This window comes from Gymnoscopelus microlampas (assembly GCF_963454915.1).
Source record: "Gymnoscopelus microlampas genome assembly, chromosome: 3".
NCBI lineage: Eukaryota > Metazoa > Chordata > Actinopteri > Myctophiformes > Myctophidae > Gymnoscopelus > Gymnoscopelus microlampas.
In genome coordinates, this window is record NC_139940.1 from 33,109,371 (window position 1) to 33,125,780 (window position 16,410).

Here is a 16,410-nt window from a genome sequence, read left to right on the forward strand (position 1 = left end):
CTATTATTTGCATTGCAAAACGATTCGATACGATCATTTGCATTGCAAAACGATTCGATACGATACAAAGTGTAACGATACGATATTTTGCTGTTTGCATATCGATATAGTAGATCGTTGAAAGTTTTAATAGATTTTTCAGAAAAAAACATACACTGCAGAGCACATACTTTCCTGACAGCGAGCCCATGCCTTCTACTATTTCTACACCCACCTGCCATGATTCAACTGCTACGACACGAGATGAAATACAAGCAACGTCTAAACTTGAGACAACGACATCAGCTTCCTGTGCATCTGCCTACGGTACTACACTCTGCCCAGCACTGAGCCTTTGTGAAACTAGTTTTCAAATGATTTAATCATTTCCTAACTTTCGTGCCATGCATAGCCAATAGGGTGTGGTGTCACCTACATGGTACAGTGAGCAATAACTAATGCTTTATTCACACTTAATGCCTGGCAGGAAATGTCAAGTCAAGTGACATTTTCTGAGAAATGCTCTTTTTATTTCCATCTGATTTCGCACATCTATGTTAGGCTACTACCTCTGCAGTTCAGTACTGTTGAGGATTATTCCAAAGGTTGCTGTAGACAACAAATCTCCATGACAGCAAAAACATTTACAGTTTCACAGTAAAAAGATACAAAACATTAAAGAAAGAAGAAGTGGGCGTGCGTGCGTGAGTGGTCATTAGTCAAACTATAGAAGTAGCTGGTAATTGATACTACAATTACCAGCTACTGTCTTGGTTTTACTCTTACCTAACAGGCAGAAGATATTTTGTCAGCCTAGCTAATTTTGACTCAGACAAACATGACATCTGTTCTGGTATTCCACAGGGCTCAATTCTGGGTCCCTTATTGTTCTCCCTGTATATACTACCACTGGGAGAACTCATCGCCGATCACGGAGTGAACTTCCATTTCTATGCTGATGATACCCAGCTGTATCTTTCGGTAGCTCCAGACGACCCCTGCGCTCTAGACCCATTGTTGACCTGTCTGTCCAGTATAAAATGCTGGATGAGTGAGAACTTTCTTAAGCTAAATGAGGATAAAACAGAAATTCTCATAATTGGCTCCAGTGAGCAGAGAGAATTAATAATAAGTAGACTTGGTAACCTGGCTGTAGAAAGTAACACCACAGTAAAGAACCTGGGGGTTATTATCGACTCTGAATTGAATTTTAATGCACACATTAATCATGTCACCAAGATTGCTTTCTTTCATCTTAGAAATATTGCGCGAATTAGAGACTATCTGTCGTTAGACGACGCAAAAACGCTGATCCACGCTTTTGTTTTCTCTCGGCTTGATTACTGCAATGCACTCTACTCTGGCTTGCCTAAGAAAACAACTGACAGATTACAACTTGTTCAAAATGCGGCAGCCAGAATTTTAACTAAAACTAGAATGAGAGAACATATCACTCCAGTACTAGCTTCACTACACTGGCTCCCGGTTGTTTTTAGGATTGATTTTAAAATTATTTTAATAGTTTATAAAGCTCTAAATGGTCTGGCACCTTCCTACCTCTATGACTGCCTAAAGAGACATGATCCAAACCGGACCCTCAGGTCTTCAAGTGCTGACCTACTCGAGGTGCCTAAAATGACATATAAAAAATACGGTGAAGCAGCATTCTGCTTTTACGGACCAACAGTGTGGAATAAACTCCCATTACACCTAAAACAGGCAGCCTCTGTCGATAGCTTTAAAGCACAGCTCAAGACCTATTTCTTCACTCTTGCTTTTAGCTGACTCTTTGGTTGATTTTTAAGTCCTCACTGTATTGCCTATTTTAATGTTTTATGCTTTTGCTTTTATTTTATTATATTTTTTGTTTGCTTTATTGTTACATTGGTTGTAACTGTAACTGTATTCTTGCTCTGTAAAGCACTTTGCGCTGCATTTCATGTCATGAAAGGTGCTATACAAATAAAGTTTATTATTATTATTATTATTATTACAAATATGCTCATATTTGTATAAAACAAAGCTGCAGCCTCCGAAGCAGGAAGCAGAAATGTTAGATTTAAATCAGGACACACAAATGTTGGTGCATAGCATGTTGAAAAGGGGTTCAAACTTTCAGTCAAAACTCAAAATTACTTAACTACTTGAACCATGGTGTCCCTATTCTGGTGATTTCATGTGAACATTTGGCAAAAAATAGGTGAAAATTAAGGTTAAAATGTCAAATATTTTTTGGAAAATGGCAGATCTAACAAGCTCACAACATGTCTCCTTTGAAGCTTGTAGATCAGCTATTTTTGCTATTTGACATACAACGAAGTATATAGGGTTTAAAAAGAAGGCCAAAAAAATAAACTGAAAGGCGTTTTGGAAAACATTGTTTGGTTGAGATTTGTTTGCCATATTTCTTAACCCTCATTTAGGCTATACTTCATCATATGACGATGTCCTGAGCTGACAATACCAGATCTTCCAGATAACAACATATCCCATTGAGATGCGTTGTTAGCTTGTAGATCGGCTATTGTCATCATACACCTACATGAAAGTGGAGGTTACAGACTTGGACATAACAGAGCTTTTCCTGACTGTGGTTTCTGAGAAATCTCTAGAGGGGTGACGGTGGGGGAAACACCACGGCAGCCACACTCTCAATAGCTTTAATACTCGCTGCATGAACTTCTGACCTGCAAAGGCATATATGATGGGGTTCAGGCAACAGTGAGTGAATGCGATGGCCTCTGTCACTTGTATGGACAACTTCATGTTTTCATCCGTCTCCCATTGATCTTGGGGTGTTAGGAATTTCAGGAAGAGTACTATGTTATATGGAGTCCAGAAGCAGAAGTAGATGACCACTATGATGATGATCATCTTGACAATGCGGTGCTTCTTGACGGTCTTCATGTTGATCAGAGTGGGGATAATCCTTGAGTAGCAAAACCCCATGACCAACAGAGGAACCACAAGGCCCACGATGTTTGTCGCCAAGATTTTATACTCCTTCCAAATATAATTATCGGGATCTAGATCACACACCTCCAGCCCCGATTCATTTTTCACCTGTGTGAAGACCAGGGTCGGTAAGGAAATGACAAAACTCAACATCCATATGGCCAGCGTCAGAACAGCGCCCATCCTCAGTGTGCGGTGCCGCGCCACAGTATGAGCGTGCACGACAAGCGCATAGCGGTCCAGTGTCATGGCGAGCATGGAGAATATGCTGCTGTAGAATCCTATGCTGTAGAAGCCATTTACTAGACGGCACATGAAGTCTCCGAAGATCCATTGGCCGACGGCGGCGTTGTGGGAGTAGAAGGGCATTGAGAGGACAAACAGGAGATCAGCCAGGGCCAGGTTGAAAAGGCAAATATCCGTCAGGTTGGTCTGGTTGTGGTGTATTATGAGAACACACACCACCAGGCCATTACCTTGGAAATAACACAGAAACAATATACTGTAAATCTCCCTAAAGCTGTATGCTTCTGACATTTAAACAAGTTAGTCACTGGCAAGTACACAGGAAGTCTCCATGTGAACTCTACACGTGCTTGCCAGGCAAGCATACACTGTACACACACACACACACACGCACGCACGCACGCACGCACGCACGCACACACGCACACACGCACACGCGCGCGCGCGCACGCACGCACGCACACACACACACACACACACACACACACACACACACACACACACACACACACACACACACACACACACACACACACACACACACACACACACACACACACACACACAAGCACGCAGCACACACGCACGCAGCACACACGCACGCACGCACGCACACACACAGACATGCACACTGACATGCACACTGACATGCACACACACACACACACACACACACACACACACACACACACACACACACACACACACACACACACACACACACACACACACACACACACACACACACACACACACACACACACACAGTAGAGATGTGGGTGGTTTTTGTGGAGTTCTTAGAGAAGAAAAGGGCAGATGTTTTTGTGATATAGGTCATTGTTTCAGCTGCCAAAAAAAGACTTGTAACATTAGAGACAACAGCTAAAAACAACCAACATCCCCATACAAACTCTCTCTAGAGTGGAAGTGTGACTTAAAAAGATGGACTAAAGAAGCGATCTTATACAACACATGCACGCACTCACACACACACACACACACACACACACACACACACACACACACACACACACACACACACACACACACACACACACACACACACACACACACACACACACACACTTACCAATGATACCAAGGATAAAAACCAAACTGTAAAGAGTGGGAAGAAAAACCTTGCCAAATTCCATTGCGCTGCCATTGGATGGGGCATAATCGTCACCATATTCATCATAAACATAGTAATTAGCCGTAGAATTGTTTTGCTCATCCATATCTGTTGAGGGAGGAAAATGACATATTTTCATACAACATTTTCAAATTTAATTCTGTTACATCAAGCTTTCATTATATGAAATGATAAAGTGGACTGGACACATCACTTTATGCTGACTTCTACAAGCTGGTTTAGGGCACTCTTACTATAATAGTCACTGTTTTCAATACATTGTAAAGGTTAAACTGATGTCAGGGTTTGTTCTGACACCTGCTGGTTCACATAGGAAAACACTGACTAGTTACAAATCACAGTACACGCATAACAATATGCATGTTTGTATACTTGCATGTACACGCACGCACGCACGCACGCACGCACGCACGCACGCACGCACGCACGCACACACACACACACACACACACACACACACACACACACACACACACACACACACACACACACACACACACACACACACACACACACACACACACACACACACACACACACGTGTTCTATACTGACATCTTTTCAATATACTTTACTTGTATTTGTAGTTACTTGACTTTTACTTTTGACTCCACTACACTAGGAAGGTAAAAGTGCATTATGAATAAAACCACTTAAGCCCTATTTCAAACATAGTGAAAATAGCTGATTTACAATCTCAAAACACGTAGCGATGCAACGTTGTCTGCTATTTTACTGGAAGATCTTTGATTATTTTTTCTGGGAAATATCTATAAAAAGCAAGTATTTTGCATACAAAGGTGCATAGGAGAAGACCAAACGAGGGCCCCAACGTGCTGAAAGGAGGAACTCCTGCACACTGTCTTGCAATTAAGAGGTTTTAATGGGAATAACAACGTTTTGGTCTGTTAGACCTTCAACAGGTGTGGACAATATATACATTTCAATACAGAAATGCATTTATATTAAAAAAGAAAATGTACTTTGTAATTTGTACTACTAAAAGCATATACTTTTGGATACTTAGTAGTTTAACTCGAGTACAAATTTGACAGTGCAACTTTCACTTGTAGCTGAGTAATATTTGACCAGGAGTATCAATACTTGTGCTACAATTAAGAAATTGCTGCAGAAATTACAGCATTGAGGAGAAGCAACACATATTATGTCAGCAGTCAAATGGGAATACAAAGCTAACAGTAGGGTACATCATGAATTATGTATGGCAAACAACAACATCAACAAAAATGTTATACAGTAAAACACAACACACATGGATAAAATGAATGTGTGCCCACCTGTCATGATGACCACCTGTCCAATAATGCCTATAGCCCAGCTCTCTAGTCTGGCACAGTCTTTTCAACACTGTCCTGGGTCACTGTGTAGACATATGAGATATCTACATAGTGGTGTAGCTGAAATGTATGCACACCCCCATAACGATGAGCGATGCATCATTACCAGGTTACTGTATCTGGTTATCTTTGTATCTAGTTTCCTGTTTCTCTGAGTGACACAAGATTTAAGATAGCAAACTAGAAACTATAAGCAAAATTATATTAATCACATGAACATGATCCCTATTCTGGGGTTGACTAACAACAAAAATAACACATCTACAAACTCACAACACGTCACAACGCAACATGTTATGAGCTTGTAGATCTGTTATTTTTGGTGAAGAGATTTAGTGTAGAGGGAAGGAACAAAGGAAAGGGCCTAGTATTTGCTATAGACCCCTGGGGGACTACGGTCAAGTAACTCAGCTTTAGGTAGGGTTTAAACTCAAGTGTTTTAAAGTAAGAATAGCGGAACATAAAGCTGCTCTTAGAAATAGAATATACCAGTGGTTCTCAACCTCTGGGCCGGGGCCCACTGGTGGGCCATGAGGATATTGCAAGTGGGCCCCCAAATAATTGGCAAAACACTAAGATTTGAATGATAATATGACATTCATTTGAAAAAATAGGGGGATTTTTTTTTATAAAATAGTTTTCTTTGTGGTACCAATACATAGGAACTTAAAGTATACTACATAGTTCCATTGATCTAAGACGGAACACAGTCAATTGATTGATCAATAAAATAAACATGCTCTGGCTGCCGTGTTAAGTGGTCGGATGGGTGGGCCGCAAAATATTTTCAATATTTTCAAGGGGGCCCCTACAGAAAAGGCTGAGAACCGCTGGACTATGCTATGGCTGGACACAGCAGAGACAGAAACCATGGTCCTGCAGCCTCTCTCATATTTGTTGGGATAGAGGGTTCTTCCTATAGTCCAATTCCACAAATTGCTACTGCAAGAGAAGCATATTGGATTTTCACTTTGAACTCTATGTATGGCTTCAATTAATCTCTTTTTGTCACTTTGACTTCATTTTAGTCATGTGGACCTATATGGCCTTGTTCATACACAGGCTTTTGGCAGCTAGTTTGTTTATTTGTTGACGTAAAGGGTCTCTTGAAAGCTGCTATATAAGTTAAAGTGATTATTATTATCATCATTATTAATAATGTTAATATCGTTATCATGTATGTCCCTGCCTACAGATAACTGCGTCGGCACCTGATATCCTAGTCCCCTCCCTCCCTAAACAGGGATACAGTATGTATGTTTAGGGGATAAAACATCTGAAAACAAATATTATTGTGATGGAATTTCAAATGGTTCAATGATAAGTTTTCTTGTTGATTAGATTTCCTTCTTCCTGATTTGTCTAATTAAAAAACACCTGTGTCGTGACTCGTGTGTATCTCCATTGTTGAGAGCGCTCTACCTTCTTGAAAGCTCATTCACAAATGTTGGTATTTGGTAGCTACATGTAGGCCTAAATGCCATGGTTGTAGAGCAACCTCTTGTGGCATTAATACACACGTGCAGGGGGGAGGAGTTTAACCATGAATATTGTTACAACAAAGCATGCCGGGAGAAAATGTTTGAATTCCAAATTTCCATAATCATTATATTAGGTGATTTATTTAAAAAAATCGAATGTTTTTTTTGGGTCATGTGAAAGATTCCACTCTGTGAGTGGTGTATGTTTGACATATGAAATAAGTATGTTAAAAGTGTTTTATTATTATTTATTTACCTGCCAACAACCTATATATGATAGGTCCTACATAATATAAGTTCACAAATTGCCTCTTAATGTTTATACCTTATTTTTAACTCTATGGTTTATACATTTCCCTTCAAAGAAAGCCTCGCAAATAACAATAATAACGTTTTAAAAGGCTTGCGCCCGGTCCAACAGCACCGCCGCTCGAGCGCTCGCTGGCCAGCTGGTGCTTCGTCGTCGTTTTGACTGTCTGCCTGCGATTGACGTGAGAATAGCAGATCTACACGCTCACAAGGCGTCGCTTCCGCGACGCCTTGTGAGCTTGTAGATCGGGCTATTCTTGGCGCGCGACACCGACGTACGACAAAGGATAAAGTATTTAGGAGCGAGCTTGCGGAGTGCTGACGAAGGCGGGCTGAGCAGTAGCAGCAGCACAACGGGACCAGGGTTGCCATGTCCGCTTATTATAAGCGTGTTTGGGCTTGTTTTTCTGTTAAGTATTAAATATAAATATTGGTGGTTGCGGGTTGCGGTTTTTTGGGGCTTGTTCCTGTAGTTGCTTATTTGGGCTTGCTTCACAATTTTTAAATTATTTAAACCAGGGGTTCTCCAATAATTTCATGTCATATGGACCCCCAAATTAATATTTATTTGTAATTTTGTCCCTAACCCACATCTGAAAATGTTTTGTGCCAGGGAGCCCCGGCCGGCGGTCGTACCAGACTTGTGTTGTTAGAATATTTCAAAAAATCTTCCAAATATTCCATATTTTATTTCAAGATGTTTTACGAAATAGCAGATCTACAATAGATCGGCTATTTTCACACAGTACGGTTTAAGTGCTCAGCTCAGCTCAGCTCATATGCGTGGGGATCTCATTTTAAATAAGCCATTGTGCTTTTATGGGCGATCCAGTTTAGAGGACCTTGTATTGTGAATTGTACTTACATGTAGCCTACTGTTTCCATGTCTTTCTAAATACAGTATTTAAATCAATTTCAATCAATAGTTGCTTTTTTTGGGCTTGTTTTCCTAGATCTGGTTGCTTATTTCTCTCACAATATATGGCAACACCGAACGGGATCCACTCCAGTCAGTCAGTCTAGAGAAGAGCTGGATAATAAAGGCTGCTTTGCCTTAACAGCAACAAGTGTGTGTATGAATGAGCCGGCAGAATATTTGGGGCCAAAAGTAAGTTTCCAGCTGGAATTCCATTGAAAAGGGTTTATATTTATGTTGTTGTGTAGAGAGAGAGAGAGAGAGAGAGAGAGAGAGAGAGAGAGAGAGAGAGAGAGAGAGAGAGAGAGAGAGAGAGAGAGAGGAGGGGAGGTCAGTTTAATTATTTTAAGGTGACGCGCTACGTGGATACTTTGTTGCGTCCCAGTCCAGCCAGCCTGCAGTGACGGTGTCATCTTCTTTATACACACACACACTTGTTGGGTTATTTAGGCTATATTAGACTAAAACATGTAATTTCCCCCCCCACCACCGGTCCTATACAAATCTCTGATTACATTTCCCCATGCTGATCGCAGGTGATCATGGATATCCGTGAGGTTTAAGACCTGACTGGGAGATTTGAGCCCAGAGAGAGGAGGAAGATTATCTGTGATATTATTGAAGTTGGACCATAGTAATCATCAAAGTGCCACATTTCATTCCATGGACTACGGTGAAGTCGCCACAGCCACTAAACCGCCCATAGGGTAAGTGTTTTCCGTCTAAACTTTTCTTACAAAAAAAAACTATTCAGGCTTAACGACATATAACAATAACGTTTGCAAAGACAAGGCAAGTTTATTTGAACAGTTCAACAACAAGGCAATTCAATATACTTTACACAAAACATTCAAGGAAACACAAGTGATACTTTTAATACCTATATGCCTTGTACTGCAGTTTATCAGTTAGACCTGACTGATTCCCTGAGTGTCAGGCTATGTATCAGTGGTGGAAGAAGCACTCCAATATTTTACTTAAGTTAAAGTAGCAATACCACAATACAAAAATACTTACAAGTTACAAGTGAAAGGCCTGTGTTCAAAATGTTACTTGAGTAAAAGTACAAAAGTATTGGCATCAAAATATACTTACCTCAAAATTGTACAGTACTTGAGTAAATGTACTTAGTTACTTTACACCATTGTTTATGTGTTTATTTATTTTTTTACAGTGTGAGCAACTACATTATTTAGCTATATTTGTCCACACACAAAAATAACATTAACAGTGTGGTCACTTAAACATATTTTGTGTCCAGTGAGTCGAACAACAGAGAGAATTCCAGACGCCTGGTTAACCTCCATGTATGTGCTGCACTGACCTATAACCACCACAGTCTCAGTTTTGTCATCATACACAAACAGTACAAGCACAGTAAGCAAAAACAGTTTAGAGGCAAAGCTAGCCAACAGGGTGGTCGGTTACTAGAGAGACTTGCTGGTTGAATAACAACAACAACAACAACAACTGTGGCTACTCTCCACAAAAGTGCCTTTTGTTTGGTTTTTGTTTGGGGCTCAGCTGCTAACTGAATTTGGACTGTCTTCTTTGATTATCCGTTAACTCATCACTTGATTCACATTGTGCTGCTGTAGGAAAGTCCCCAGTTTTCATTTTAATCTAAGAGTGTATGACCAAATGGACTCTCAAGAGTTACAAATGGATAAATTAACACTGATGATGAGTTTATAGTTTATACTGTGTAGAGCAGTGGTTTTCAACCCTTTTCATATCAAGGTCCATTATTTATTTGGCATTTGAGCCACAGAACCACCATTCTCAGACCCAAGACTTAGAATATTTTGTTATCGTTGGATATGATTTTGTCCACAATTCCATGCTGTATTGATGTCGGTACCATAGAAGAGATAGCAGGCACACGTTGATCAAAATAACAATTATTTAATTAAGTAATGCAGATTTTTAAGAATAATTTAACTCTTGAGAGCGTAAAATGAAACCAAATGGGTCCATTTGGTTTCATTTTACGCTCTCAAGAGTTAAAGATCTAATAAGGGTCCATTTGGTTTCCAACTCTCCATCATTTAGTTGGGGACCACCTGGAACCCTCTCAAGGGCCACTGGTGGTCCCCGGACCACTGGTTGAGAACCACTAGTGTAGAGTAACTATGGCTTTGCAACTTCAACGACTCAATAAGGGACGGCACCCATTTATTGTCTCCGCCAGGCCGAAAGGCATGGCGAGAGAGTATGTTTTACCCCCTGTCCGTCCGTCCGTGTGTCCGTGTGTCCGTCCGTCATTCGATCTGTCTGTGTACAGCTAATCTCCGGCACCGTTGGCTTGCTCGCAGCCAAACTGTGCACACACAGTCCCTGGATACCAGAGCAGAACCTCTGCCCCAAATTTTTCACAGGGGCCTGTTATAGCGCCACCAGGAGGCCGATTTGTGCAAAACACATTTTTTGACAGTACTCCTACAGATTTTGTCCAAAAATCCCACAAATCGGTACACAGTATCTCTACAGTCATTAAACGAAACGGGTCTTTCAGATTTCTCATATTCCATCCTGATTGGCTAAAAATGTCTTCCAAAGTTTGCAGGAGTGCTCCGTTTTGAACAAAATGCCTCAAATCATGAACACAGCATGCACTTTCCGAGAAATTTTGCAAGCACATTCCCATTAGGCCGAGGAAGAACTACCATTTGAACATTTTTAAATCAGCCTCATGGTGGCACTATAACAGGCCGATTCGTGTTTTTACCTATAATTGCACCGATCTGTGTAAAACTTTGTATGCACACTCCCTATAGGTCAAGGAAAAACCTTTGCCCTGCATTTTTCACATCTGCCTTTTATAGCGCCACCAGGAGGCCGACTTGTGTAAAACACATTTTTTTATACTACTCCTTCCAATTGCATCCAAATTTCACGCAAATCGGTACACATGATCTCTATAGTCATGTGATCACGACGGATGTGTTTGATTTTTCATACTCCATACTGATTGGCTAAGATTGACATCTAAAGTTTGCATTATTGGCTTGTTTTGAACAAAATTCTGCAAATCATGAACGCACCGTCCAATTGCGCTCAAACTTTGCACGCACATTCACACTATGTTGAGGAACAAATGCCACCCTTTTAACATTGGCCTGTTATAGCGCCACCAACAGGTCTAATTCAGCAAAACACATGTTTTTGACAAAATGCCTCAAATCATGAATGCAGTCAGTGTCCGATTGTCGTGCAAGGCCTAAGAAGAAATAGCACCCTTTTCACGTTGGCCTATTATAGCGCCACCAGGAGGCCACAGTAGCCTACCTGACCTGGCGGAGACCTGTGCTCCGAGGAGCACTTTTTCTAGTTTTATTTGCATCCCCTGTGATAACTGTAGACTTAAACTGCACAACATTTGAATACAACCTCTAGCATCCCACATGGGAAATGACATCATTTATTGTACTTGAACTGCAGTATGTTATTGGTTATGAAGACCAGTATTTAGAGTATTTCTTTAATCTAGTCATCATTGTATGTTTACAATGGATGGAAAGTCTATAGTCCTAATACAGTTCATCAAGCCGCCAATATTATGATGCTTTCTTTACGGGACATGCACTTGCCTCCTATGCAGGCACACTGCAAGAGAAGTGAACTCACAAAAACAATGACAACTTCATATCTTTTTCCCCCCAATGTTTTAATTATAGAAGTTACAAAATCATCTCATGTCTTAATTGCAAACACATTACCCAAAGTTATCCTTTGTAGTAATGGCCTGTGGCTGTATGTCAGTGCTACAGAAAGTCACATCTCTTTCCCACGCACTTATCCTGACCAGCCTTAGATATACACTCTACTTAAAGGCTTTCATACTATCTGCAACATGCAAGAGCACATGATAAATATACTGGTTATTTAAAGACACCAGTTGCTGAACACTCCCCCTGCAATCTTCACCCCCCCCCACACACACACACACCCTCTCTCTCTCTCTCTGTTTCTCTGTCTAGCTCTCTGTTTCTGTCTGTCTGTCTGTCTGTCTGTCTGTCTGTCTGTCTCTCTCTCTCTCTCTCTCTCTCTCTCTCTCTCTCTGTCTCTGTCTCTGTCTCTGTCTCTGTCTCTGTCTCTGTCTCTGTCTCTGTCTCTCTCTCTGTCTGTGTCTGTCACTCTGAAGCTCATTGTTGTCATAAGTGGAACATCCTCATTAGAGCAGCACAGTGACCTGGCTTTCTTTAGTAGCTGAATCTTGTACAAACACAGAGAGCACATGCATTGTTCATTGGACCATTAATATCATATTATCATATTCATATTAATAATTATGTATTTTCCGAAAATGTTTTTCATTCAGTCCTTAATGAAGCAAAATAGAAAGAAAGAGGTCTTAATGGGTTATTTTAGGATTCATTTGCATGTCTGTAGATCACCTCCTCACCCTGTGTAGAATGTACTGCTAAAAGGTTTCCCCACCATTTGTTGTAAAGAACAGGTGCGTTACAAGTAGCGTCATCAGAGCTGTACCATGTGAAGGAGGACGAGTGGGGGGTTTGAAATGCTTTATTTACATGACGTGTGGGTGGGAGGTTACTGTGGTAGGCTGTAGGCTACATTTGTGCTACTTTAATTGGACTACGATTGTTGTATTTTAATGTGAGGCGCATTGATTTGCAGCCAATGCAAATAAAGTTAACTTACAGTAACGAGTGCAGTGAGAACAGAAAAGTGGATATTTGGAAAACAATGGGAAAATGTGTAGGGTATGTTTTACTTTACTCAAGCCGCCAATATTATGATGCTTTTTTTTACGGGACATGCACTTGCCTCCTATGCAGGCACACTGCAAGAGTGACAACTTTATATCTTTTCCCCCCATGTTTTTAATATAGAAGTTACACAATCATCTCATGTCTTAAGTGTAAACACATTACCCAAAGTTATCCTTTGTAGTAATGGCCTGTGGCTGTATGTCAGTGCTACAGAAAGTCACATCTCTTTCCCACGCACTTATCCTGACCAGCCTTAGATCTACACTCTACTTAACCTATTCAATCCGGCGGGAACGCATCTGTGTCATTTTAGATTTTAGCTATACTTTGGTTATTCAAAAAAAGCAGATATACAAGCTTATAGCGCGGCACCGAGTGGCACACTATGAGCTTGTAGATCTGCTATTTTTGAATATATATATTTTTAAAGCGAACTTTTGTAACTCAACTCTTTGCTTCTGAGGGTCCCCAGTACAAAATATTTCGAGATGTGGGGGTCCGCGACCAAATTACATATCATTGAGTGAGGATAAAGTGGATATTTGGAAAACAATGGGAAAATGTGTAGGGTATGTTTTACTTTACTCATTCTTGTCTAACTTTTTCATTATTTATTGCATTTCTGTTCTATGTTTGGACGGCGAGCCTGCGTGGCCGTCCTAATGGACGGAGTTGAGGCATCTGAGCAATGTGGGGAGTTAACCTCTGCAGGCTTATAAAGAGAGGAGGTGGCTTAGGCGAAAAAGGGGCGTAACGGGGCGTGATTTGGTCAGGGACTCTCTGTTTGTGTGAAAAAGGGGGCGGTCTTGGTAAAAAAGGGTCTGGAACGCGTCGTCATTGCTTCGTTGCCACCGATTGGTTGCTGCAACTTGGCTTCATGCAGGGAGACGCCCCCTCTCACGCCCCCTCTCAGGTCTGAACATGCCCCCTCTCAGATCTGAACATTCTTGGCATTCCTGCACCGCGGCCATTGCTCCCTGGCTTGATCCTGTGTCCATTTAACAGCATTGAAATGTCACCTTATAACTTCCCATCCATTACAGAATGTACCTAAAACATTTAAGTGTCCAATAAATATAAGGTACTTACGATAAACCCCAAAAAATTATCAAACATAAAGTCGGACCTTTATTTCGCATAGTATTTAGCATAGTTTTAGCTGATCTTGTGCGCACATTTTGTTCATAAAAGCAGCAGGTCCGTGAAGTGTCCACGCAGCCTAAAGCCCCGCCCACCCCTCTACACACTGAGCTTTTCATGCCGTCACACTCTGCAGAGAGGTAGACAGACTATGGAGGCATCAGAATGTTGTATTAAATTATAGAATGCACCAAAACATTAATAAGTGTCGAGTTGAATCTATTTACGCAACAATGAAGCCCCGATTTCATTTTTGGTTACAACCACATACGGAGATTTTGAAAACATGACCAATGTCAAAAAACTCCCATATCTGCTGGGCGAAGTACAACAATGTGCAAACACAGCAGCAAGATTCGTGAGTTGGTGTGATAAGAGAAGGATATCAAACGGAACACAACCACCCTAAAGACTAAGCATTGTGTATATTCCAAACACAGCAGCAAGATTCGTGAGTTGGTGTGATAAGAGAAGGATATCAAACGGAACACAACCACCCTAAAGACTAAGCATTGTGTATATTCCTGCACAGTGATCTTAGTACATAGAAATTGATCTATTGAAGATTCTGGTTGTATTGTTGTATTGTGCTTCCTGCTTTGGGCAGCAGCGTGGTTCTGAAAAATGAAATTGATCTATTGAAGATTCTGGTTGTATTGTTGTATTGTGCTTCCTGCTTTGGGCAGCAGCGTGGTTCTGAAAAATGTTTTCATAGTACCCTTTTGCGTAGTAAAAGCAGACATGAGGTGATGCTCTGTAGATACATTATCTGTTCCCTTTTTATGTACATATTAACCTGTACATGTTTTCAAATAAAATACATAGTCTTTCAACATAAAATGATTACATGCAAATAGAACCGCATTGTTTCACATGGCTAAAATGCATAGGCCATTCTATCATTATGCAGTGTGCTTTCATTCAATGCAAATATAACCGAATCCTGATGATGGCTCAGGTCACCAGTTGCCTCACATGTTAATGATCACATTACAATATGGATGGGCAGCGATCATTTTACTCCTCTTTGAGCCTGATGAGTTTCCTTTTTTTATACACATAGTAACCTGTAAATGTACCTTGTTTTTAAAAACACACATCTTCATGTGACGTTGACTTACAGTGGTTACTTTGTAGATTTTCATTACAAAACATACAGTAACCACTTCAGCCCATACATTTCGGCCATTTGAAAATAGCCGATCTACAAGCATTGTGAGCTTGTAGATCTGCTATTTTCAAATGATTATACATTTGGAAGTTTGTTTTTGCAGTTGCCTTTTAACATTGTTGATGTAATTCATTGCAGACGCACCTTTTTCAGACACATGTACACATTACTTTTCAAATAGTGCGTCATTTATTTTAAACATTGCCACACATAATTAATCTAAATAAAACAGATACTTGTTTGTTAGCTAGTTGTACTAATTTAGTCATTGGTCATGGCAGCGTTAGGAGAACTCCTAAACGCGATAGATCAGAGCTTGTAAATTGCCTTTAGGATATGGAATGTGGGCAATGAAAACAGTCATAATGGAATCAAATTTACATGGAGCAAAACATATGACAAACATAACAATGTCATCTAATGACTCAAACCAACGACGCAGTAGCCCCACACAACTGCTGTATAGCGTGTAGCCATGCTATAAGAGCTGAGCTAATTTGTACATTTCAGTGTGAGCCCCGCACTCTTATGAAATCATGGTCAATATTGCTAAATGTATGCCCAATGTTGAACTGAAGTGAAGGTCTGAGGGCGCAGGTCGTGGGTAGTGGGTAGTGGGCCACGAGATGTGGTTCCTGTAGATCACTGGGCCGATTTGCAGACTGGAGTTGAAGGCTGTATACAGCTCGAGCATGGTAAATAACCTTCGTGTGAGTGAATCACTCTGTCTCAGCACAATTACAATTACATACAAGCTGACATTCTTCAATGTAAATGTACAATATTTGAGCGCCATCTTGTTCACACATTACAACAACAATAAGGCATCAATGAAGTCAATAATATGCTATTCAATCTGTCGCATCATACACATGGACATAGTTAATGCATCTGTAGCCTATGCTTAAACATGTAGGCTACATTTGTTGTTTTATAGCAATAGTATATACATTAATTTCTTGTCCT

The 16,410-nt window shown here is 40.6% G+C and overlaps 2 protein-coding genes across 6 annotated transcripts in view; one reads left to right on the forward strand and one right to left on the reverse strand.

Annotated features, from left to right (window-relative positions):
- Positions 1 to 2,021: 2,021 nt before the first annotated feature.
- LOC311041671 (C-C chemokine receptor type 4-like) lies at positions 2,022 to 5,692 on the reverse strand. The gene is made up of 3 exons (XM_084052153.1): positions 5,632 to 5,692; positions 4,271 to 4,420; positions 2,022 to 3,410 (listed from the first exon to the last, which is right to left on the reverse strand). Exons 1-3 carry the CDS (start codon positions 5,636 to 5,638, stop codon positions 2,518 to 2,520), a joined length of 1,050 nt encoding a protein of 349 aa, XP_083908279.1. The 5' UTR covers positions 5,639 to 5,692; the 3' UTR covers positions 2,022 to 2,517.
- A 2,824-nt stretch (positions 5,693 to 8,516) lies between these two features.
- cobl (cordon-bleu WH2 repeat protein) overlaps positions 8,517 to 16,410 on the forward strand; it is a 113,911-nt gene continuing 106,017 nt past the window's right edge. For all 5 annotated transcript variants that reach the window (XM_084053264.1, XM_084053268.1, XM_084053266.1 and 2 more), the window contains exons 1-2: positions 8,517 to 8,589; positions 8,934 to 9,104. In XM_084053264.1, coding sequence (XP_083909390.1) covers positions 9,061 to 9,104 — 44 coding nt within the window. In that variant the 5' untranslated portion in view covers positions 8,517 to 8,589; positions 8,934 to 9,060. The remainder of the gene's footprint in view (positions 8,590 to 8,933; positions 9,105 to 16,410) is intronic.

Excerpts from the sequence above, each read along its gene's own strand:
- LOC311041671 (XM_084052153.1), bottom strand. Across the intron at positions 3,411-4,270 it reads TTTTATCCTTGGTATCATTG|GTAATGGCCTGGTGGTGTGT; the intron begins GTAAGTGTGTGT and ends GTTATTTCCAAG.